This window comes from Salmo salar, unplaced genomic scaffold, assembly GCF_965601325.2.
Source record: "Salmo salar unplaced genomic scaffold, fSalSal1 ptg000781l, whole genome shotgun sequence".
Taxonomy (NCBI): Eukaryota; Metazoa; Chordata; class Actinopteri; order Salmoniformes; family Salmonidae; genus Salmo; species Salmo salar.
In genome coordinates, this window is record NW_027675496.1 from 471871 (window position 1) to 499192 (window position 27322).

At 40.7% G+C, this 27322-nt stretch overlaps 1 protein-coding gene across 1 annotated transcript; it reads left to right on the top strand.

Moving 5' to 3' along the window:
* The first annotated feature begins 673 nt into the window (after positions 1–673).
* On the top strand, positions 674–11096 carry LOC145877280 (uncharacterized). The gene is made up of 2 exons (XM_082972578.1): positions 674–1263; positions 7549–11096. Exons 1-2 carry the CDS (start codon positions 975–977, stop codon positions 7899–7901), a joined length of 642 nt encoding a protein of 213 aa, XP_082828704.1. The 5' UTR covers positions 674–974; the 3' UTR covers positions 7902–11096.
* Positions 11097–27322: the final 16226 nt, after the last annotated feature.

Sequence of the window (27322 nt, forward strand, 5' to 3'; positions counted from 1 at the left end):
CATGTAGGAGCAGTATAGACCTAGTCTGTTCATTATATACATCTACATGATGTATTGTTACACCATGTAGGAGCAGTATAGACCTAGTCTGTTCATTATATACATCTACATGATGTATTGTTACACCATGTAGGAGCAGTATAGACCTAGTCTGTTCATTATATACATCTAGATTATGTATTGTTAGTCCATGTAGGAGCAGTATAGACCTAATCTGTTCATTATATACATCTACATGATGTATTGTTACACCATGTAGGAGCAGTATAGACCTAGTCTGTTCATTATATACATCTACATGATGTATTGTTACACCATGTAGGAGCAGTATAGACCTAGTCTGTTCATTATATACATCTACATGATGTATTGTTAGTCCATGTAGGAGCAGTATAGACCTAGTCTGTTCATTATATACATCTACATGATGTATTGTTACACCATGTAGGAGCAGTATAGACCTACAGTAGCTGGCTACTTATTTATATGTTGTTTGACTGAATGAAACTGCCTTAAATGTGCTGTAGTAAACATTTTTTATTCTCACTAATCAATCACCACATTCCTGTCTTTGTATGTCTCAATAGTATTATTTAATTAAATCCATGTAAAATAATCTTTGTCTGAAAATAAAATCTGATCCTCAACTGCGTTTCCCTCCAGTCAGCAGACGGCGATGTGCGTCTTTCAGGCGATGCTGCAGCGTGACGTATAATCTAGTGGACGGTTCTTCATAAACAGCTCGTCAACCACCTCGGTAGCTTGCTAGCCGACATAGCCGAAAGATTCAAGCTATTTATACGCTTTCAGTCTATATTAGCTACTGTGTTTTAGACACACTTCTGTCGTATCTACTTGTTAACCTATTTAATTTAATATTACGTTATTTTTTATTAGTCAGCTATAGTAGCTGACTGGTTAAGTTAGCATTAGCCTAGTCGCTAATGATAGCTAGCTAGCTAACATCCCCGAACATGAGCTCCCTAAACTACTCCTCTCCTGTTAAAGAAGAGGAGGTCTGCTGGACGGAGAAAGAAGCTCTGGGGCTGAACATTGTCGTGAAAGAGGAGAAGGAAGAGGAGGATGTTACAGTAAAACAAGAAGTAGAGGGTGAGGCTGTTACAGTGAAAGATGAAGAGAGAGACGTTTCAGTTAAACAAGAGGAAGAAGAGGATGATGCTGTTTTTGGAGTGAAGAAGGAAGGAGAGATTACTGTCACATTGAAAGATGAAGAGGAGGAGACGGGAGATCTGATTAACACCAGTAAGTACCGCCTTCAATTAGTTTTTAACTTTGGATATTCGGAGTTGGCTCGTCAATACCTCTTCAACGGAGGGCCCTGGGATGATGACTGATATGTCTAGAATCAGACGACGTAGAGACAAGCTACCCCTTGTTTTCTCCGTTCCGTTTCCAAAAAGTGACTTAACATATATATTTGAGGAGGGTCTATCTGCTGACCGCAGACTGGGGGGCCACGGCATGTAGTGATTTTAATGTAGTGATGTTTTACTACACACCGTGACCCCCAATAGAGCCATGTGAGAGTTGGGTTGGCTACACCAAAGATTATGGATATACTGACAAGATGTCTCTCCGTCCTGACAAGGGGAGTCGTTGTCCACGAAGCTCTGTGGGTTGTCTATCTCCCACCTATCCTGTCTTTGGATTGGTGGATACATCTTATTATTGTAATCTATTGTTTATATTCTATGAGGGTTGTTGACGTCAACCGCCTGTATTCAATGGAGAGAGATGCTAAGCTACTAGCATGAATATGCATAGCGATCTGAAGACAACTCCTATAGTGTTTTTATCAAAGTTGTCGGTATGTCACGTGTCCACGTAACAACTTAATCATTACGAAACTTCTGTTAGAGCAAGTAAACCTCACGTAGCAAATAAGCCATTCATTTTGTTGTTGACCAAATTCAACACTTTCCACATTGGGTTGATAATTGTTTCCACTTGGATACAACCTACTGTAACCTACTGGCATGACCTAGAGAGATACAACCTACTGTAACCTACTGGCATGACCTAGAGAGATACAACCTACTGGCATGACCTAGAGAGATACAACCTACTGTAGCCTACTGGCATGACCTACAGAGATACAACCTACTGGCATGATCTAGAGAGATACAACCTACTGTAACCTACTGGCATGACCTAGAGAGATACAACCTACTGTAACCTACTGGCATGACCTAGAGAGATACTACCTACTGGCATGACCTAGAGAGATACAACCTACTGTAGCCTACTGGCATGACCTAGAGAGTTACAACCTACTGTAACCTACTGCCATGACCTAGAGAGATACAACCTACTGTAGCCTACTGCCATGACCTAGAGAGTTACAACCTACTGTAGCCTACTGGCATGACCTAGAGAGATACAACCTACTGTAACCTACTGGCATGACCTAGAGAGTTATAACCTACTGTAACCTACTGGCATGACCTAGAGAGATACAACCTGCTGTAACCTACTGGCATGACCTAGAGAGTTACAACCTACTGTAACCTACTGGCATGATCTAGAGAGATACAACCTACTGTAACCTACTGGCATGACCTAGAGAGATACAACCTACTGTAACCTACTGGCATGACCTAGAGAGTTACAACCTACTGTAACCTACTGGCATGACCTAGAGAGATACAACCTACTGTAACCTACTGGCATGACCTAGAGAGATTCAACCTACTGTAACCTACTGGCATGACCTAGAGAGTTACAACCTACTGTAACCTACTGCCATGACCTAGAGAGATACAACCTACTGTAGCCTACTGCCATGACCTAGAGAGATACAACCTACTGTAACCTACTGGCATGACCTAGAGAGATACAACCTACTGTAACCTACTGGCATGACCTAGAGTGTTACAACCTACTGTAACCTACTGGCATGACCTAGGGAGTTACAACCTACTGTAACCTACTGGCATGACCTAGAGAGATACAACCTACTGTAGCCTACTGGCATGACCTAGATATATATATATATATATATATATATATATATATACAAGCATTTCTAAACTTTTTTTCTCACTTTTATGGGGTATTGTGATGTCTTTATGAGGTATTGTCTGAAAATTGATAATTGAAAAAAAAATCTATTTCATAATAAAAATGTGTAAAAAGGGAAGGGGTCTGAATGCATGTATGTTGTATGTTCTAGGGCAGATTTAAAAAAAAATAGTATTTTCTTTCTACCAATTGATTGGTTGAAATGTTATGACGTGTATTTGTTCATATAGACACTCCCCATGTGTTTAATAAAATCAACTGTATGTGCAGAACTTGAATTGAACTGATGCTTCAAGCGTTTGATTAAATAATTAACACACACAAATGACTTGAGGAAGCCAGAGGTCAATATAACCAGAAGAAAATAACCAATTCCCCACCTGCTGCTGGCCTTCGTTAATTCTGACGTAATGCTCCTGGAGTTTCCGGTAAAATAGGCAAACTTTTTCCATTTCCGTTTGAAGTGCCAATTTATCTTACCATTTCTACCGATCTGCTTGCCAGTTATGAACGAGTTACAACACCTGTTTGGCTCCTCCACTTCCTGGGTCGGTGAAGTGAGGTATTACATTTAAGGATTAAATCATTTAAGGAATATATCCAAGTCTCACGCTCATCACCTGTGGAATGCGGGGCTTCCAGCGAGGTGTGGATTTAACCTGTTAGGGCTAGGGGGCAGTATTTACACGGCTGGATAAAAAACTTACCCGATTTAATCTGGTTACTAATCCTACCCAGTAACTAGAATATGCATATACTTATTATATATGGATATAAAACACCCTAAAGTTTCTAAAACTGTTTGAATGGTGTCTGTGAGTATAACAGAACTCATATGGCAGGCAAAAACCTGAGAGATTCCTTTACAGGAAGTGGCCTGTCTGACCATTTATTGGCTTTCTTTGACATCTCTTCCCAAAACAAAGGATCTCTGCGGTAACGTGACACTTCCCACGGCTCCAATGGGCTCTCAGAGCCCAGGAAAAACCTGAATGACGTAATTCAAAGCCCTGGCTGAAACACACGAGCGCTTTTGCTAAGTGGTCTATCAGAGGACAAAGGGCTTAGGCTCGTGCACTGGCCGCCCCCGTCTTTCTGTTTTTCCCTCTATTTACCGAAACGTAGATTCCCGGTCGGAATATTATCGCTTTTTTACGAGATAAATTGCATAAAAATTGATTTTAAACAGCGGTTGACATGCTTCGAAGTACGGTAATGAAATATTTAGAATTTTTTTGTCACGAAATGCGCCATGCGCACGACCCGTATTTACCATTTCGGATAGTGTCTAGAACGCACGAACAAAACGCCGCTGTTTGGATATAACGATGGATTATTTGGGACCAAACCTACATTTGTTATTGAAGTAGAAGTCCTGGGAGTGCATTCTGACGAAGAACAGGAAAGGTAATAACATTTTTCTTATAGTAAATCTGATTTTGGTGAAGGCTAAACTTGCCGGGTGTCTAAATAGCTAGCCCGTGATGGCTGGGCTATGTACTTAGAATATTGCAAAATGTGCTTTCACCAAAAAGCTATTTTAAAATCGGACATATCGAGTGCATAGAGGAGTTCTGTATCTATAATTCTTAAAATAATTGTTATGCTTTTTGTGAACGTTTATCGTGAGTAATTTAGTAAATTGTTAGTAAATTCCCCGGAAGTTTGCTAGTTCTGAACGTCACATGCTAATGTAAAAAGCTGTTTTTTGATATAAATATGAACTTGATTGAACAAAACATGCATGTATTGTATAACATAATGTCCTAGGTGTGTCATCTGATGAAGATCATCAAAGGTTAGTGCTGCATTTAGCTGTCTTCTGGGTTTTTGTGACATTATATGCTAGCTTGAAAAATGGGTGTCTGATTATTTCTGGCTGGGTACTCTGCTGACATAATCTAATGTTTTGCTTTCGTTGTAAAGACTTTTTGAAATCGGACAGTGTGGTTAGATTAACGAGAGTCTTGTCTTTAAAATGCTGTAAAATAGTCATATGTTTGAGAAATTGAAGTAATAGCATTTCTAAGGTATTTGAAAATCACGCCACAGGATTCAACTGGCTGTTACGTAGGTGGGACGATTTGGTGCCACCTAGCCCAGAGAGGTTAATAGTATGTTGTACCTAGTTTCCCTCCTTCAGGGAACAGTAGTTATAGTCATAACGTGTGGATTTAATAGTATGTTGTACCTAGTTTCCCTCCTTCAGGGAACAGTAGTTATAGTCATAACGTTAAGCTTGTCATATGATGAACTTTAACTTAAATACTGGATCTTGCTGTCGGACAGTTTTTTTTGTATTCAGATCGCTGAAATGCTCTCTACCTACGTAACATTTAGTGTCTCCTTATGTTACGCTGGGAAAACAGTTTTCATGGGCACAGAAATCCTAAATCATTTCAGTTTACTAAATCCAATGGTTCTAACCGAGAGTCACCTTAACTTTATTGACAACTCCCAAATGGATACTGTCATTAATGCGGTTCTTAAATAATTATGCATAATACTTAATACTGTAGCTGTTTAGTTACAGTCACATGTTCAACTATCATCAGCTGATCCAGGAAATCATTTTCTGCATGCCAGTCAAATGTAGTTCTTCATTCATTACACCGGTAAAGACAGTTATGCCGTGCTCCACGTTGGATCCAACATCCCAAACAAATCGATATTTATAATGTGTTGTCTACTTGATTTACAGTAGGGTCTCGTTAGTCCGTTTGGAAACGGAGATACTTAGCTCATAATGTGTAGAGATCTGTTCCTTGATGGATAGGCTATTGTACAACACACAGAGCTATTTTCCTTTATTCAGGACATTTAGAATGACAACACATTACAGAGTAGCCTAGTGGGATTATTCACAAAATTATCTGGTGATCAGGTTATGAATTGTCATGACAAAGACATTTTAGTCTCCTTGTTTCACCTGAAATATTAAATATATAGTCCTAGGTCTATGTTATTGTTAGGTGAAGTTATGGGTCCTACAGTAGGTCTATGTTGTTGTTAGGTGAACTTATGGGTCCTACAGTAGGACTATGTTATTGTTAGGTGAAGTTATGGGCAAATTTGGCAAATACTTAGTGTACAACCCTCTGTCAGGCTGATGGCAAAGCTAGCCAAAGAGCATTTTACAGGTTTAAGTGTTTATTTATAAAGCAGTTGATTTGCTACAACAACACAAACAGGACATTCAAACAAGCGTTACAATTATAATCCAAAAGTAATGTGAAATGCACTCATAAACAACCTGTAAATGGAGGCTATTTTTGCAGTCAGCCTATGAGAACTCCCCCGAGTTTTCCCCCACGGTGGTGAGTTAGTGAATAGACACAGAGCTTAATGTGAGTTTCCTTCAGTAGCACACCTGATAGTGCGCTGTAATATTCAGAATGCCTTGTGAAAAACTAAAATCGTCGCTCACCATTTTTTCTCCAGGCAGAGAGAAAAAACTACATCCATAACTAGTGGTTTCCTCATTACCAGATATACTACATCCATAACTAGTGGTTTCCTCATTACCAGATATACTACATCCATAACTAGTGGATTCCTCAACACCAGATATACTACATCCATAACTAGTGGTTTCCTCATTACCAGATATACTACATCCATAACTAGTGGTTTCCTCATTACCAGATATACTACATCCATAACTAGTGGTTTCCTCATTACCAGATATACTACATCCATAACTAGTGGTTTCCTCATTACCAGATATACTACATCCATAACTAGTGGTTTCCTCATTAGCAGATATACTACATCCATAACTAGTGGTTTCCTCATTACCAGATACACTACATCCATAACTAGTGGTTTCCTCATTACCAGATACACTACATCCATAACTAGTGGTTTCCTCATTACCAGATATACTACATCCATAACTAGTGGTTTCCTCATTACCAGATATACTACATCCATAACTAGTGGTTTCCTCATTACCAGATATACTACATCCATAACTAGTGGTTTCCTCATTACCAGATATACTACATCCATAACTAGTGGTTTCCTCATTACCAGATATACTACATCCATAACTAGTGGTTTCCTCATTACCAGATATACTACATCCATAACTAGTGGTTTCCTCATTACCAGATATACTACATCCATAACTATCGGTTTCCTCATTAGCAGGGAGGTGTTTCTGCAACCAGATTGTGTGTGCATCGCCCTCGTGCCGCAATTTTAGCAAACACAGAAAGGGGCCAAAATTTGACACCAAAAGTCGTCTGGCACACTGCTTAGGATTTCAACAACTTTAATAACTTATTTCTAGCCTACAAACATCATGTTACTACTAATGTGAAAACAAGACAAAAAAATATGACTATTCTTGCTCATTTTAGGACAATTGTCAAATAATTGTAACATTCATTACTGACTTAAATTGTTTACAACATCATGGCTACGCTGTTGGCATCACCTTTTACAGTGGATTTCTGCTGTTGTGGGCCTTTAACCATCTGTCTGACTTTGTTGTTCACACAGGAGAGAGACGGGACTATCATGGATCCTCTGGGGAGCCTCAACAACCTCATGATGCTGAAGAGGCAGAGAAGAGTCTCTCCACATCAGAACACCTCAAGAAACACCTGCAGAGACGAAGATCTCTCACATGGAAATCTTACTGCAAATCTTCATCGGAACTTAAAATACACCAGCGAGTACACACAGGAGAGAAATCTCACCACTGTTTTGATTGTGGGAAGAGTTACTTAAGATCAAAATCGGCCAAACCCTCCCCTAACCCGGACAACGGTGGGCCAATTGTGTGTCGCCCCATGGGCCTCCCGGTTTCGGCCGGCTGCAACAGAGCTTGGACTCGAACCCAGAATCTCTAATGGCACAGCTTAGGCCACTTGCTCACCATTTTTGCTCCAGGCAGATATACTACATCCATAACTAGCGGTTTCTGCATTAGCAGGGAGGTGTTTCTGCAATCAAATTGTGTGTGCATCGCCCTTGTCGCAATTTTAGCAAACACAGAAAAAGGTGCTTATATTTGAGAACAAAAGTGGCCTGGCACACTGCTTAGGAGTTCAACACCTTTTACTTATTTCTAGTTACTACTAATGTGAAAACAAGACTAAATATGACTATTGTTGCTCACTTGACTGTCTTAAGACAATTGTCAAGTAATTTTAACATTCATTACAGACGTCAATTGTTGTACAGTATCATGGCTACGCTGTTGGCATCACCTTTTTCAGTGGATTTCTGCTGTTGTGAGCCTTTAACTATCTGTCTGACTTGTTCACACAGGAGAGAGACGTGACTATCATGGATCCTCTGGGGAGTCTCAACATCATGATGCTAACAAGTCAGAGAAGAGTCTGTCCAGATTCTATCACCTCAAGAAACACCAGCAGAGACCCACAGGGAAGAAATCTATCTGCTGCTCTGACTGTGGAAAACATTGCAAATCTTCATCAGAACTTAAAATACACCAGCGAACACACACAGGAGAGAAATCTCACCACTGTTTTGATTGTGGGAAGAGTTACTTAAGATTAAAAGCACTAAAAGTACACCTGGGAATTCACACTGGAGAGAAACCTTACAGCTGTGATCAATGTGGGAAGAGTTTTACTACATTTAGCTATCTGACTATACACCAGAGAACACATACAGGAGAGAAACCGTACAGCTGTACTGAATGTGGGAAGAGTTTTACTCAGTCAAGCAACCTGTTATCACACCAGAGGATACACACAGGAGAGAAATCTTTTAGTTGTAATCAATGTGTGAAAAGTTTTATTTCATCTAGTTACCTGACTGTACACCAGAGAACACACACAGGAGAGAAACCTTATAGCTGTGATCAATGTGGGAAGACTTATATTTCATCTTGCCATCTGACTAGACACCAGCGAATACACACAGGAGAGAAACCTTATAGCTGTAATCAATGTGGGAAGAGTTTTACTCGGTCAGACAACCTGATATTACACCAGAGAACACACACAGGAGAGAAATCATAGCTGTGATCAGTGTGACAAGAGATTCTCCGATAAGACATCTGATCAAACATCAGAAAATACATGAAGGAGTTGTTTCATGATATCAATGAAATCTCACAATGTAGAATGTTTAACATTGTAGAAGGAGTATTTTAATAATGTCACAATGTAGAACCCTAAACGTTTGTCCCCTGTTCTATTGATTTCAACATGATATGGATATTAGCCTCAGGGGGGAAATCCAGGCTCTGAAATGGAAGAGTTACTATTTATGAGATTTAATAAAAAGTGACTAACAAAAAAAGAGTTGTGTTACACTTACCATGTTGGTGACCCACTGGAATCAAAATGTATCTGGCTGTTTTCTACAAATTGTCCTCTAACCAGTGATGTACACATTATTCCCAGATTCTGTGTGGTTTTTGAGCTGTTCGTTTTAACAGGACATGCAACCTCATCTCCCTCCTGTCGTACAATTGATTTCAACATGATATCGATGAGTTATGACAAATAAGTGTTGTGTTCCTTTGTTTACCGACCCCTAAATTTAACTGCATCACTTCAAAATGTAGCTGACTGTCTTCTGCAGGTTGTCCTCTAACCAGTGAGGTGAAAGATATCTCCATTTCCAAGTGTTTTTTTTTTTTGTTGTGTTAGTTTCAGGAGCAGATTCAACCTGATTTCCCCCCAAATGGATATTAGATTTGTGTTTAGCTAGTGCGTTGCTATGGATCTTTATTTATTTTGACTGCACGTTTTTCCGTATTGGAGATACATTTTGTTTGGGCTCGTTCCAAGGGGACAAGAGTTCTAGAAGCTAGTGAGTTTTAGGAAGAGGAGAGTTCTAGAAGCTAGTGAGTTTTAGGAAGAGGAGAGTTCTAGAAGCTAGTGAGTTTTAGGAAGACGAGTGTTCTAGAAGCTAGTGAGTTTTAGGATTCTATAGAAAGAAAAAGGAGAAAAATTATACTATTGTATATTTTTATTTAGAAATACGTGTTTTTTTCTTGTTTTTAATTGTTGACAGCCAGTGATTATATTGTAGAAGGTGAAGCATTGTAGTTGATTATAATGTGAAATGGAAGTTGTTTTCTGTTGGTGGTGAGCAAACTTTTCCAACAAAAATATAGGATATATTTGTTGTCTTAAAGGGGAAGGTGTTACAGGCTTTGGTTTTTCCATTTATGTTTTGAGGTTGGACTTTAGCACGTCTAGCTCGTTAGCACGTCTAGCTCGTTAGCCCGTCTCGCTCGTTAGCACGTCTAGCTCGTTAGCCCGTCTAGCTCGTTAGCCCGTCTAGCTCGTTAGCACGTCTAGCTCCGTCAGCACGTCTAGCTCGTTAGCACGTCTAGCCCGTTAGCACGTCTAGCTCGTTAGCACGTCTAGCTCGTTAGCACGTCTAGCTCGTTAGCCCGTCTAGCTCCGTCAGCACGTCTAGCCCGTTAGCACGTCTAGCTCGTTAGCACGTCTAGCTCGTTAGCCCGTCTAGCTCGTTAGCACGTAGGACGCACTGATTGGTGTCACCTCGTTAGTCAGTATGTGTTACACCTGTGCTGGCTTGTCCATCTCGTTAGTGGGAAGGTGTTTCACCTGAGCTGGTCCAGGTTCTATTTAAGAGTGTCTGGCCCAGTGCTCCAGTTGTCTTGATACATGTGGAGAGTCAACACCTTTAGTTGCTCCACCTTTTTGGTTTACTTCCTGTCTTTAAGTTTGGTGTGGGTTTTTCTTTTGTTTGCCTCTTCTTGGGCAGATTTAGTGGGTCTCATGGTGGGTGTCTTTTAGGTCCCAGTTGTTGTTACTAGTCAACTTCCAGTGGACACCCCCATAGTGTCTTTCAGATCCCCTCCTAAAAAACAAGCTTATATTTTGGGTTGGATGTTGCATCCAATTAATATTTTAATCAATGGCATTTCCTTAGAATGTTCATTAGTCTTTCAGTTGTTAGTCTTCTGTTTGTTGTTTACTAAATATTTCTGTTTATTTTCATTTTTAATTTTTTTTCCTGTGAAGCCATTGTGTTGCATCCATGTCTGAAATGTGCTGTATAAATAAAGCTGGATTTGATTTCGTACAAATTAACCCAATGACTGGCCAATCAACAGACTCTTGGTATGAAAAACAGTATCACGTTTCCAGCCTGCTGAAGGCGTGGTGGAGTGGTAAACACCACCCCCGGCTCTACCAGGGACTTGAGGTGGTCTCCCACAGCTCTGCTTATGTCATGTTCTGTGGCCTTGCTGTTCCATTTCTTGACTGCCCCTGCAACACAGAAACACATTTAGTCATATTATATAAAAAACTCAAAGTAATGGATATGGAGCATCTATGGCCTCAGTTACACCTGGCACCTAAATGTGACTTCTGTCATCTGATCTCTCCAAGCTGCATTAGGTTCAGATCTACCAGGATGGGCTTTTGACACAGTCTGGATGCAGTCAGGCCACCAAATATAAATAAGCAATGTAAAGAGATGGGGTGAATGAGGGGAAAAGTAAAGGAAAAACTTTAATGTTACCCATTCCTTGTGTTGTTTGTAATAAATAATAATATATATATATATATTTTTAAATCAGTCGGGGTCTAAACTTACTGTTGAGAGTTAGAATAGAAGAATAGACAAGGTGTCATTTAGAAATGTGCATCAGCAGTTTTTCTCTTGAAAAAAATAAAGAGGTGGGGAAAAGTACATTCTACACAAATGACCTTCATTATATCAAAGAACAAATGTGTGTCTGAGGGGAAATTAACTTTCATACAGCCAAAAGGGGTGAAAAGTTATACCAATATCAGTGGACAATTCGCACTGCTGCTGAAACACATCCCCACAGCATGATGCTGCCACCACCATGCTTCATGGTGCACATTTTCCTCCAGACGTGACACTTGGCATTCAGGCCAAAGATCAATCTTAGTTTAATCAGACTAGAGAATCTTGTTTCTCATGGTCTGAGAGTCCTTTAGGTGCCTTTTGGCAAACTCCAAGTGGGCTGTCATATGCCTTTTACTGAGGAGTGGCTTCCGTCTGGCCTCTCTACCATAAAGGCCATTATTGAAAGAGATTGTGATACCTCACATCTCAAAATTGGGTTACTTAATGTTAGATCCCTCACTTCCAAGGCAGTTATAGTCAATGAACTAATCACTGATAATAATCTTGATGTGATTGGCCTGACTGAAACATGGCTTAAGCCTGATGAATTTACTGTGTTAAATGAGGCCTCACCCCCAGGTTACATTAGTGACCATACCCCCCGTGCATCCGGCAAAGGCGGAGGTGTTGCTAACATTTACGATAGCAAATTTCAATTTACAAAAAAAAAAACAACAATGACGTTTTCGTCTTTTGAGCTTCTAGTCATGAAATCTATGCAGCCTACTCACTCACTTTTTATAGCTACTGTTTATAGGCCTCCTGGGCCATATGCAGTGTTCCTCACTGAGTTCCCTGAATTCCTATCGGATCTTGTAGTCATAGCAGATAATATTCTAATTTTTGGTGACTTTAACATTCACATGGAAAAGTCCACAGACCCACTCCAAAAGGCTTTCGGAGCCATCATCGACTCAGTGGGTTTTGTCCAACATGTCTCTGGACCTACTCACTGCCACAGTCATACTCTGGACCTAGTTTTGTCCCATGGAATAAATGTTGTGGATCTAAATGTTTTTCCTCATAATCCTGGACTATCGGACCACCATTTTATTACGTTTGCAATTGCAACAAATAATCTGCTCAGACCCCAACCAAGGAGCATTAAAAGTCGTGCTATAAATTCTCAGACAACCCAAAGATTCCTTGATGCCCTTCCAGACTGCCTCTGCCTACCCAAGGACGTCAGAGGACAAAAATCAGTTAACCACCTAACCGAGGAACTCAATTTAACCTTGCGCAATACCCTAGATGCAGTTGCACCCCTAAAAACTAAAAACATCTGTCATAAGAAACTAGCTCCCTGGTATACAGAAAATACACGAGCTCTGAAGCAAGCTTCCAGAAAATTGGAACGGAAATGGCGCCACACCAAACTGGAAGTCTTCCGACTAGCTTGGAAAGACAGTACCGTGCAGTATCGAAGAGCCCTTACTGCTGCTCGATCATCCTATTTTTCCAACTTAATTGAGGAAAATAAGAACAATCCGAAATTTCTTTTTGATACTGTCGCAAAGCTAACTAAAAAGCAGCCTTCGCAAATGGAGGATGGCTTTCACTTCAGCAGTAATAAATTTATGAACTTCTTTGAGGAAAAGATCATGATCATTAGAAAGCAAATTACAGACTCCTCTTTAAATCTGGGTATTCCTCCAAAGCTCCATTGTCCTGAGTCTGCACAACTCTGCCAGGACCTAGGATCAAGGGAGATACTAAAGTGTTTTAGTACTATATCTCTTGACGCAATGATGAAAATAATCATGGCCTCCAAACCCTCAAGCTGCATACTGGACCCTATTCCAACTAAACTACTGAAAGAGCTGCTTCCTGTGCTTGGCCCTCCTATGTTGAACATAATAAACGGCTCTCTATCCACCGGATGTGTACCAAGCTCACTAAAAGTGGCAGTAATAAAGCCTCTCTTGAAAAAGACGAATCTTGATCCAGAAATTATAAAAAACTATCGGCCTATATCGAATCTTCCATTCCTCTCCAAAATTTTAGAAAAAGCTGTTGCACAGCAACTGACTGCCTTCCTGAAGACAAACAATGTATACGAAACGCTTCAGTCTGGTTTTAGACCCCATCATAGCACTGAGACTGCACTTGTGAAGGTGGTAAATGACCTTTTAATGACGTCAGACCGAGGCTCTGCATCTGTCCTCGTGCTCCTAGATCTTAGTGCCGCTTTTGATACCATCGATCACCACATTCTTTTGGAGAGATTGGAAACCCAAATTGGTCTACATGGACAAGTTCTGGCCTGGTTTAGATCTTATCTGTCGGAAAGATATCAGTTTGTCTCTGTGAATGGTTTGTCCTCTGACAAATCAATTGTAAATTTCGGTGTTCCTCAAGGTTCCGTTTTAGGACCACTATTGTTTTCACTATATATTTTACCTCTTGGGGATGTCATTCGAAAACATAATGTTAAATTTCACTGCTATGCAGACGACACACAGCTGTACATTTCAATGAAACATGGTGAAGCCCCAAAATTGCCCTCGCTAGAAGCCTGTGTTTCAGACATAAAGAAGTGGATGGCTGCAAACTTTCTACTTTTAAACTCGGACAAAACAGAGATGCTTGTTCTAGGTCCCAAGAAACAAAGAGATCTTCTGTTGAATCTGACAATTAATCTGGATGGTTGTACAGTCGTCTCAAATAAAACTGTGAAGGACCTCGGCGTTACTCTGGACCCTGATCTCTCTTTTGAAGAACATATCAAGACTGTTTCAAGGACAGCTTTTTTCCATCTACGTAACATTGCAAAAATCAGAAATTTTCTGTCCAAAAATGACGCAGAAAAATTAATCCATGCTTTTGTTACTTCTAGGCTGGACTACTGCAATGCTCTACTTTCCGGCTACCCGGATAAAGCACTAAATAAACTTCAGTTAGTGCTAAATACGGCTGCTAGAATCCTGACTAGAACCCAAAAATTTGATCATATTACTCCAGTGTTAGCCTCCCTACACTGGCTTCCTGTTAAGGCAAGGGCTGATTTCAAGGTTTTACTGCTAACCTACAAAGCATTACATGGGCTTGCTCCTACCTATCTTTCCGATTTGGTCCTGCCGTACATACCTACACGTACGCTACGGTCACAAGACGCAGGCCTCCTAATTGTCCCTAGAATTTCTAAGCAAACAGCTGGAGGTAGGGCTTTCTCCTATAGAGCTCCATTTTTATGGAATGGTCTGCCTACCAATGTGAGAGACGCAGACTCAGTCTCAACCTTTAAGTCTTTACTGAAGACTTATCTCTTCAGTAGGTCCTATGATTAAGTATAGTCTGGCCCAGGAGTGTGAAGGTGAACGGAAAGGCTGGAGCAACGAACCGCCCTTGCTGTCTCTGCCTTGCCGGTTCCCCTCTTTCCACTGGGATTCTCTGCCTCTAACCCTTTTACAGAGGCTGAGTCACTGGCCTACTGGTGTTCTTCCATGCCGTCCATGGGAGGGGTGCGTCACTTGAGTGGGTTGAGTCACTGACGTGGTCTTCCTGTCTGGGTTGGCGCCCCCCCCCCCCCCCCCCTTGGGTTGTGCCATGGCGGAGATCGTTGTGGGCTATACTCGGCCTTGTCTTAGGACGGTAAGTTGGTGGTTGGAGACATCCCTCTAGTGGTGTGGGGGCTGTGCTTTGGCAAAGTGGGTGGGGTTATATCCTGCCTGTTTGGCCCTGTCCGGGGGTATCATCGGATGGGGCCACAGTGTCTTCTGATCCCTCCTGTCTCAGCCTCCAGTATTTATGCTGCAGTAGTTTATGTGTCGGGGGGCTAGGGTCAGTCTGTTACATCTGGAGTATTTCTCTTGTCTTATCCGGTGTCCTGTGTGTATTTAAATATGCTCTCTCTAACTCTCTCTTTCTCTCTTTCTGTCTTTCTCTCGGAGGACCTGAGCCCTAGGACCATGCCTCAGGACTACCTGGTATGATGACTCCTTGCTGTCCCCAGTCCACCTGGCCATGCTGCTGCTCCAGTTTCAACTGTTCTGCCTGCGGCTATGGAACCCTGACCTGTTCACCGGACGTGCTTGTTGCACCCTCGACAACTACTATGATTATTATTATTTGACCATGCTGGTCATTTATGAACATTTTAACATTTTAACATTTTGACCATGTTCTGTTATAATATCCACCCTGCACAGCCAGAAGAGGACTGGCCACCCCTCATAGCCTGGTTCCTCTCTAGGTTTCTTCCTAGGTTTTTGGCCTTTCTAGGGAGTTTTTCCTAGGGAGTTTTTCCTAGCCACCGTGCTTCTTTCACATGCTTTGCTTGCTGTTTGGGGTTTTAGGCTGGGTTTCTGTACAGCACTTTGAGAATATCAGCTGATGTACGAAGGGCTATATAAAAATAAATTTGATTTGATTTGAAATTTGATTGGTGGAGTGCTGCAGAGATGATGGTCCTTCTGGAAGGTTCTCCCAACTCCACATAGGAACTCTGGAGCTCTGTCAGAGTGACCATCGGATTCTTGGTCACCTCCCTGACCAAGGCCCTTCTCCCCCGATTGCTCAGTTTGGCCTGGTGGCCAGCTCTGGGAAGAGTCTTGGTGGTTCCAAACTTCTTCCATTTCAGAATGATGGAGGCCACTGTGTTCTTGCAGACATTTTTTGGTACCTTTCCCCAGATCTGTGCCTTGACACAATAATGTCTCAGAGCTCTATGGACAATTCCTTTGACCTCATGGCTTGGTTTTTGCTCTGACATGCACTGTGAACCTTATATAGAGAGGTGTGTGCCTTTCTAAATCATGTCCAACCAATTTAATTTACCACAGGTGGACTCCAATCAAGTTGTAGAAACATCTCAAGGATGATTAATGGAATCAGGATGCATCTGAACTCAATTTCGAGTCTCATAGCAAAGGGTCTGAATACTTAAGTACATTTGTAAAAATGTCTAAAAACCTGCTTTGGGATTGTGTAGAGTTTTCAACAACAAAAAATGTTAACCTTTATTTAACTAGGCAAGTCAGTTAAGAACAAATTCTTATTTTCAATGACAGCCTATGAACAGTGGGTTAACTGCCTTGTTCAGGGGCAGAACAACAGATTTGTCATATCTACAGAGAAACCTAGATTCAAATACTTAGATTTGTGTATTGGGTATATGTTGTCAAATTGTTAGACATTATTTGTTAGATATTACTGCACTGTCTGAGCTAGAAACACAAGCATTTTGCTACACCCGCAATAACATCTGCTCAACATGTGATGTGACCAATAAAATGTGATTTTGATTTGAAATAAACGTCCTATTTATCAAAGGTGCTTTTGGCTGGGGTCAAAATGACTCCAAAGGATTTGAATTTGTTAAAAGTCCATATTGATACAGAAACACTAAACCATGATTTAGATGTATTAACAACCAGTTGATTGACAAAGTCATGAAAAGTGGAAGAATTGAATAAAATACATTTTGGCTATGATAAAAGATATGCCTCTGGGGTCAAAATGATCCATGTCAGAAGTATGGTTCCATGCAAATATGTAGTGGGTGTAAAGTTGGTTTTAAATTCTAACTCATTAAAAACGAATCAATCAACACATGCTTCTCTTTGAACGACTTAATATAATATTAAACTTTCCTGAAATAAATGAAAAATAAACGTTTGGTTCCTCAACTGCGTTGCCCAGTCCAGTCAGCAGATGGCGATGTGCGTCTTTTAGGTTCAGGCGATGCTGCCAGTGTGACGTCTAATCTAGTGGACGGGACGCTCCTTCAACAACAACAGCTAGTCAGACACCTCGGTAGCTTTCTAGCAAACATAGCTACAACATTCACGCTCTTTACACTGTTTTGGTGTATATCAGTCGCTGTGTATTAAACACACTTCTGTCGTATGTACTTGTTGACCCATTTAATTATATATTTACGTTGTTTGTAAGCTAGCTGGTTTGCTAAGTTAGCTTAGAACTAGGCTAGTCGCTAATGCTAACTAGCTAACATCCCCGACCATGAGTTCACTAAGCTACTCTCCTCCTGTTAAAGAGGAGGTCTGCTGGACGGAGAAAGAAGCTCTAGTGAAAGAGGAGGAGGAAGAGGAGGCTGTTACAATGCAAAAACAAGTAGAGGATGAGGCTGTTAGCGTGAAAGAAGAAGAGAAAGACGTTTCAGTGAAAGAAGAGGAAGACGCGTTCAGAGTGAAAGAGGAGGAGGATGTTACAGTAAAAGAAGAGGAGGAAGAGAAAGAGGAGGCAGTTTTTGGAGTGAAAGAGGAGGAGGGGGAGATGACTGTCACATCGGAGGAAGAAGAGGAGGTTGGAGATCTGTTTAACACCAGTAAGTACCATCTCTGCAGTCGTTGAACCAATATGCAGTAAAGGGGTTCTACACTTTAATGTTGTTCTGTAGGAATGGCTGAAGCTACACTGTAACGTGTAGAACATCAAGAGTGGACCATCAACAAAACGTTAACAATTGATCAAATGCATCCAATGACAATGCCTGAAATACTGTAGTCCTCAATATCTCCTATTAGATTAGCCCAAGATGTTCTCTTAAAGGGGCAATCAGCAGTTGTTACATCCATTTTGGGACTTATACATTAATGATATGTACCCATCTGTTTCTTGAAGAAATCACTTATAAATGCCTCATGAGCTTAGTTCAACTGTCGTACCCCATCAGAACCCAAAATATAAGCATTTTTTTACTCCAATGTTTGTCAGGAAATATTAACAAACACTGTATATCCTCAAAACATGGTTAAAACTATAATGTTGATATCATGGATGGTTACATTTCTCCAGCTCCATCCCTCAGCTTTTTACTGAAACGGGCAGGGAGTTCGCTTTGATATTGTTTCTACTGCTGATTGCTGCCCCCGTTACTCCTCAAGGTCCAAGGACTGTATGTTATTTTCAGAGGTAGACTCGCTCTGGCAGTCAAAATAATCAAATATTCCATCATCAAATCAAATGTATTTATATAGCCCTTCTTACATCAGCTGAGTGGCAAGTTATCTGACCATTTCTACCAATCTGTGTGCCAGTTGTGATTTTCATATGTACATTTTACTGGAACAGTTTCATTTCATTTATAATAGTATCTCAAAATCATTGCCTGTGATTAATCTACATTCTATCTAAATGAAAATTATACAAATCTAAAAGTAACTTTTATTGCCATCTATGTAAAAAAAAACGCAAGTAAAACTAAATGCATGCTATTCAACCGATCGCTGCCTGCACCTGCCCGCCCGTCCAGCATCAATACTCTGGACGGCTCTGACTTAGAATACGTGAACAACTACAAATACCTGGGTGTCTGGTTAGACTGTAAACTCTCCTTCCAGACTGACTATAAGCATATCCAATCCAAAGTTAAATCTAGAATCGGCGTCCTATATCGCAACAAAGCATCCTTCACTCACGCTGCCAAACACACCCTCGTAAAACTGACCATCCTACCGATCCTCGACTTCGGCGATGTCATCTATAAAATAGCCTCCAACACTCTACTCAACAAACTGGATGCAGTCTATCACAGTGCCATCCGTTTTGTCACCAAAGCCCCATATACTACCCACCACTGCGACCTGTACGCTCTCGTTGGCTGGCCTTCGCTTAATACTCGTTGCCAAACCCACTGGCTACAGGTTATCTACAAGTCTCTGCTAGGTAAAGCCCCGCCTTATCTCAGCTCACTGGTCACCATAGCAGCACCCACTCGTAGCATGCGCTCCAGCAGGTATATCTCACTGGTCACCCCCAAAGCCAATTCCTCCTTTGGTCGTCTTTCCTTACAGTTCTCTGCTGCCAATGACTTGAACGAACTGCAAAAATCTCTGAAGCTGTAGACTCATATCTCCCTCACTAGCTTTAAGCACCAGCTGTCAGAGCAGCTCACAGATCACTGCACCTGTACATAGCCCATCTGTAAACAGCCCATCTATCTACCTACCTCATCACCATACTGTGTTTATTTATTTATCTTGCTCCTTTGCACCCCAGTATCTCTACTTGCACATTAATCTTCTGCACATCTACCATTCCAGTGTTTAATTGCTATATTGTAATTACTTCGCCACCATGGCCTATTTATTGTCTTAACTTACCTCATTTGCCCTCACTGTATATAGACTTTTTGTTTTCTTTTGTTCTACTGTATTATTGACTGTATGTTTTGTTTATTCCATGTGTAACTCTGTGTTGTTGTATGGGTCGAATTGCTATGCTTTATCTTGGCCAGGTCGCAGTTGCAAATGAGAACTTGTTCTCAACTAGCCTACCTGGTTAAATAAAGGTGAAATAAAAAAAATAAAAAAAATAAATGATGGGTCCTACAGTAGGTCTATGTTATTGTTAGGTGAAGTTATGGGTCCTACAGTAGGTCTATGTTATTGTTAGGTGAAGTTATGGGTCCTACAGTAGGTCTATGTTATTGTTAGGTGAAGTTATGGGTCCTACAGTAGGTCTATGTTATTGTTAGGTGAAGTTATGGGTCCTACAGTAGGTCTATGTTATTGTTAGGTGAAGTTATGGGTCCTACAGTAGGTCTATGTTGTTGTTAGGTGAAGTTATGGGTCCTACAGTAGGTCTATGTTATTGTTAGGTGAAGTTATGGGTCCTACAGTAGGTCTATGTTGTTATTAGGTGAAGTTATGGGTCCTACAGTAGGTCTATGTTATTGTTAGGTGAAGTTATGGGTCCTACGGTAGGTCTATGTTATTGTTAGGTGATGTTATGGGTCCTACAGTAGGTCTATGTTGTTAGGTGAAGCTATGGGTCCTACAGTAGGTCTATGTTGTTGTTAGGTGGAGTTATGGGTCCTACAGTAGGTATATGTTGTTAGGTGAAGTTATGGGTCCTACAGTAGGTCTATGTTATTGTTAGGTGAAGTTATGGGTCCTACAGTAGGTCTATGTTATTGTTAGGTGAAGTTATGGGTCCTACAGTAGGTCTATGTTATTGTTAGGTGAAGTTATGGGTCCTACAGTAGGTATATGTTGTTAGGTGAAGTTATGGGTCCTACAGTAGGTATATGTTGTTAGGTGAAGTAATGGGTCCTACAGTAGGTCTATGTTGTTAGGTGAAGTTATGGGTCCTACAGTAGGTCTATGTTGTTAGGTGAAGTTATGGGTCCTACAGTAGGTCTATGTTGTTAGGTGAAGTTATGGGTCCTACAGTAGGTCTATGTTGTTGTTAGGTGAAGTTATGGGTCCTACAATAGGTCTATGTTGTTAATAGGTGAAGTTATGGGTCCTACAGTAGGTCTATGTTTTTAGGTGAAGTTATGGGTCCTACAGTAGGTCTATGTTGTTGTTATGGGTCCTACAGTAGGTCTGTGTTATTGTTATGGGTCCTAGAGGACACTATGTGTGTCATGCAACAACAACCAAAGTGCTTCTTCGTTCATTACATAGGTATGATTGTTGTTAGGTGAAGTTATGGGCCAATTTGGCAAAGAGTGTACAAACCCTCATTGTCAGGCTGATGGAAAAGCCAAAGAGCATTTTACTGGTTGAAGTGTTTTTTAAGTACAAAGCAGTTGATTTGCGACAATAACACAAACATATTAAGCAGGAGATTCAAATGAGTCTTACAATTATAATTCAAAGTAGTGTGAAATGAACTCATCATCAACCTGGAAATGGAGGTTACTCCCCTGAGTTTCCCCCATTCACATTCAGAATACATTGTGAAAAACTAAAATCTTTGCTCACCATTTTTGCTCCAGGCAGATATAGTACATCCATAACTAGTGGTTTCCTCATTACCAGATATACTACATCCATAACTAGTGGTTTTCTCATTACCAGATATACTACATCCATAACTAGTGGTTTCCTCATTACCAGATATACTACATCCATAACTAGTGGTCTCCTCATTACCAGATATACTACATCCATAACTAGTGGTTTCCTCATTAGCAGATATACTACATCCATAACTAGTGGTTTCCTCATTAGCAGATATACTACATCCATAACTAGTGGTTTCCTCATTACCAGATATACTACATCCATAACTAGTGGTTTCCTCATTAGCAGATATACTACATCCATAACTAGTGGTTTCCTCATTAGCAGATATACTACATCCATAACTAGTGGTTTCCTCATTAGCAGATATACTACATCCATAACTAGTGGTTTCCTCATTACCAGATATACTACATCCATAACTAGCCATTTCCTCATTAGCAGGGATGAGTTTCTGCAACCAAATTGTGTGCATTGCCCTCGTGCTGCAATTTTAGCAAACACAGAAAGGGGCCTATATTGGTGACCAAAAGTCGTCTGGCACACTGCTTAGAGGTTCAACAACATGAATAACTTATTTCTAGCCTACAATCGTAATGTTACTACGAATGTGAAAACAAGACAAAATATTACTTTTCTTGCTCATTTTAAGACAATTGTCAAATAATTGTAACATTCATTACAGATGTCAATTGTTGTACAACATCATGGCTCCGCTGTTGGCATCACCTTTTACAGTGGATTTCCGCTGTTGTGGGCCTTTAACCATCTGTCTGACTTTGTTGTTCACACAGGAGAGAGATGTGACTATCGTGGATCCTCTGGGGAGCCTCAGCAACCTCATGATGCTGAAGAGGCAGAGAAGAGTCTCTCCAGATCAGAACTCCTCAATAATCACCTGCAGAGATCCACAGGGAAGAGAACTCACTGCTGCTCTGACTGTGGGAAGAGATTCACCTCCTCAGGCATTAAAATTCATCAAAGAATCCACACAGGAGAGAAACCATTTAGCTGTACTCAATGTGGGAAGAGATTTACTACATCTGGCTCTCTGACATTACACCAGAGAACACACACAGGAGAGAAACCTTATAGCTGTGGTCAATGTGGGAAGAGTTTTGGTCAATCTAGCAATCTGACAGTGCACCAGAGAATACATACAGGACAGAAACCCTATAGCTGTGATCAATGTGGGAAGAGTTTTGGTCAATCTAGCAATCTGACAGTGCACCAGAGAACACACACAGGAGAGAAACCTTATAGCTGTGGTCAATGTGGGAAGAGTTTTGGTCTATCTGGATATCTGACAGTGCACCAGAGAACACACACAGGAGAGAAATATTTTGGCTGTGGTCAATGTAACAAGAGATTCTCTGATAAAAGACCTCTGATCAAACATCAGAAAATACATTAAGGAGTTGTTTCATGATATCAATGAATTAATGTCACATTGTAGAATGTTTTAACATTGTAGTAGGAGTATATTAATGATGTCACAATGTAGAACCCTAAACGTTTGTCCCCTGTTCTATTGATTTCAACATGATATGGATATTAACCTCAGGGGGAAAATCTAGGCTCTGAATTGAAAGAGTTACTATTTATGAGATTTAACTAAAAGTGACTAACACAAAAAGAGTTGTGTTACACTTACCATGTTGGTGACCCACTGGAATCAAAATGTATCTGGCTGTTTTCTACAAATTGTCCTCTAACCAGGGATGTACACACTATTCCCAGATTCTGTGTGGTTTTTGAGCTGTTAGTTTTAACAGGACGTGCAACGTCATCTCCTTCCTCGCGGCACAATTGATTTCAACATGATATCGATGAGTTATGACAAATAAGTGTTGTGTTCCTTTGTTTAGGGACCCCTACATTTAAATGCATCACTCCAAAATGTAGCTGACTGTCTTCTGCAGGTTGTCCTCTAACCAGTGAGGTGAAATATATCTCCATTTCCGTGTGTTTTTTGTTTTGTTGTGTTAGTTTCAAGAGCAGGTTCAACCTGATTTCCCCCCAAATGGATATAAGATTTGTGTTTTGCGTTTAGCTAGTGCGTTGCTATGGATCTTTATTTATTTTGACTGCACGTTTTTCCGTATTGGAGATGAGTTTTGTTTGGGCTCGTTCCAAGGAGACGAGAGTTCTAGAAGCTAGTGGGATTTAGAAAGAGGAGAGTTCTAGAATCTAGTGAGTTTTAGGAAGACGAGAGTTCCAGAAGCTAGTGAGTTTTAGGAAGACGAGAGTTCTAGAAGCTAGTGAGTTTTAGGAAGACGAGAGTTCTAGAAGCTAGTGAGTTTTAGGAAGACGAGAGTTCTAGAAGCTAGTGAGTTTTAGGAAGACGAGAGTTCGAGAAGCTAGTGGGATTTAGGAAGACGAGAGTTCGAGAAGCTAGTGAGTTTTAGGAAGACGAGAATTCTAGAAGCTAGTGAGTTTTAGGAAGACGAGTGTTCTAGAAGCTAGTGAGTTTTAGGATTCTATAGAAAGAAAAAGGAGAAACAAATAATACTATTGTATATTATTATTTAGAAATACGTGTTTTTTTCTTGTTTTTAATTGTTGACATCCAGTAGACACCATGTTTATATTGGTGAAGGTGAAGCATTGTAGTTGATTATAATGTGAAATGGAAGTTGTAGAGATACTCTGAATGATTGGCTATGAAAAGCCAACTGACATTTACTCCTGAGGTACTTGTTGCACCCTCGACAACCACTGTGATTATTATTATTTGACCCTGCTGGTCATCTATGAACATTTAAACATCTTGGCCATGTTCTGTTATAATATCCACCCTGCACAGCCAGAAGAGGACTGGCCACCCCTCATAGCCTGGTTCCTCTCTAGGTTTCTTCCTAGGTTTTGGCCTTTCTAGGGAGTTTTTCCTAGGGAGTTTTTCCTCGGCACCGTGCTTCTACACCTGCATTGTTTGTTGTTTGGGGTTTTAGGCTGGGTTTCTGTACAGTACTTTGAGATATCAGCTGATGTAAGAAGGGCTATATAAATACATTTGATCTGAATTGATTGATTGTACAACTGAATGCATTCAACTGAAATGTGTCTTGGGTACATATTGGTGTTGCCTGGTTAGTCAGTATGTGTTACACCTGTGCTGGCTTGTCCATCTCGTTAGTGGGAAGGTGTTTCACCTGAGCTGGTCCAGGTTCTATTTAAGAGTGTCTGGCCCAGTGCTCCAGTTGTCTTGATACATGTGGAGAGGCAACACCTTTAGTTGCTCCACCTTTTTGGTTTACTTCCTGTCTTTAAGTTTGGTGTGGGTTTTTCTTTTGTTTGCCTCTTCTTGGGCAGATTTAGTGGGTCTCATGGTGGGTGTCTTTTAGGTCCCAGTTGTTGTTACTAGTCAACTTTCAGTGGACACTGAGAGAGCAAAATTGCAACATTGTTATAATACTTTTATTGCATCAAATGGTTGTTTTATGCAACAGAATAGAGGGTTCTTAGAACTATTGTGTCTGTGTGTTCTACTGAGGATGGGCCTCTGGGAGAAAACACTGACAGGAGATTTACAATGTCTTTTGGGTGATAAAACCTAAAGAGACTGCATTCCAGAACATGAGTTAATGTTTCTGTTCTATATGGTACCAGGGAGAGATGACCTCAGGGCCAGACCCTGGTCTCTACATAAAGAGTACTGTTTTTACAGCAGATACTGTCTGCTGAGAATTATAAGCATCTTTCATACAAATCTTAACCTTGTGACCCGTTCTATACATCTGTTGTTGGTCATGTAGGTTGAAAGGGGTGTATCTTGGCTGTAAAAGACCTTTGTACTTTTGTATTGTGGCTCTCAATGAATCATCTGGGGGTGATTCGTCGACCAGCCATCATTTATCGTAGAGCACTCAATTGATTCACTTTATATGTGTACGTTGTATTGACCTGCTCCCTTATAAGTGAATAAAGATTGATTTTAAGAATAACTCTGACTTGTGTCATAAGTTTGTCTCCTCATTTGATATTAAAGAAATTAACCACCACATTTGGCGATGGGAATGTGAATCTTGACTTGGTGACCGCTCCTGACGACCTGGGTAAAGGGTGCATGAGGGATCCCTCAAACTTGGGATCTCAGGGAAACCACACAGACCATTTATGATAGTACGGTGCACCTGTAATTGTTTTAAACCTGTAATTGTTTTAAACCTGGACCCCATTTTAGAAGTATTGAAATATGTACATGTATGAGTTACATTATCCTAGGAACTAACCATGAGATAGAAATGTGAAGATATTCCTGCAGGTTAAAATATTGTTGAAAAACAACTAATTGATTAGGTATGTTTGGGAATAGCATTGTGTGACTGTGATATGAGAGTTGTGTGACTGTGGTATGAGAGTTGTGTGACTGTGGATATGAGAGTTGTGTGACTGAGTCTTAATCTGATGTTTGGATAGTAACATAGAGATCTATAGTTCCTCACAGAGATTTATAGTTCCTCCTAGAGATCTATTGTTCCTCACAGAGATCTATAGTTCCTCACAGAGATTTATAGTTCCTCCTAGAGATCTATTGTTCCTCACAGAGATCTATAGTTCCTCACAGAGATCTATAGTTCCTCACAGAGATCTATAGTTCCTCACAGAGATCTATAGTTCCTCCTAGAGATCTATAGTTCCTCCTAGAGGTCTATAGTTCCTCACAGAGATCTATAGTTCCTCACAGAGATCTATAGTTCCTCCTAGAGATCTATAGTTCCTCACAGAGATCTATAGTTCCTCACAGATATCTATAGTTCCTCCTAGAGATCTATAGTTCCTCCTAGAGATCTATAGTTCCTCCTAGAGATCTATAGTTCCTCACAGAGATCTATAGTTCCTCACAGAGATCTATAGTTCCTCACAGAGGTCTGTAGTTCCTCACAGAGATCTGTTGTTCATCCTAGATGTCTGTAGTTCCTCACAGAGATCTATAGTTCCTCCTAGAGGTCTATAGTTCCTCCTAGAGGTCTATAGTTCCTCCTAGAGGTCTATAGTTCCTCCTAGAGATCTATAGTTCCTCACAGAGATCTATAGTTCCTCCTAGAGATCTATAGTTCCTCACAGAGATCTATAGTTCCTCCTAGAGATCTATAGTTCCTCTCAGAGATCTATAGTTCCTCTCAGAGATCTATAGTTCCTCACAGAGATCTATAGTTCCTCACAGAGGTCTGTAGTTCCTCACAGAGATCTGTAGTTCCTCCTAGAGGTCTATAGTTCCTCACAGAGGTCTGTAGTTCCTCACAGAGATCTATAGTTCCTCCTAGAGGTCTATAGTTCCTCCTAGAGGTCTATAGTTCCTCCTAGAGATCTATAGTTCCTCACAGAGATCTATAGTTCCTCCTAGAGATCTATAGTTCCTCCTAGAGGTCTATAGTTCCTCCTAGAGGTCTATAGTTCCTCACAGAGATCTATAGTTCCTCTCAGAGATCTATAGAAACTTCCGGGTTTGGAGCGAGTAGTCGTGCTTCACTTCGCTCCGCAGGTAATATTACAATTCACTACATTACAACGGTTTGATTTGTTTGATCTGAGCAATTTTAGCTAGCTACATAGCTGTCTTTGCTGTCGTTGTATCAAAGATAGTGGTGTAGTTTAGAGAAATTATCGAGGTTAGCTAGCCAGCTATTTTCATCCGCCGCGACACCGTTTTCCAAACCTAGTCATCACCACAGCCACTGCTAGCTAGCCTACATTACCAATAGCAGCACTGTAGCACTGTAGAAACTAAATACATTACAACGGAACGATTTGATTAGTGTAGTGTTAGATAGCTACATAGTTGTCTTTGCTGTCTTTGTATCAAAGATAATTGTGTAGTTTACCGCCAACTTTAGAGAAATTATCGAGGTTAGCTAGCCAGCTCGCAGCGGCGCCGTTTTCCTAACAGTCAACTCCACAGCCACCGCTAGTTAGCCAACTTTACCAATAGCAGCACTGTA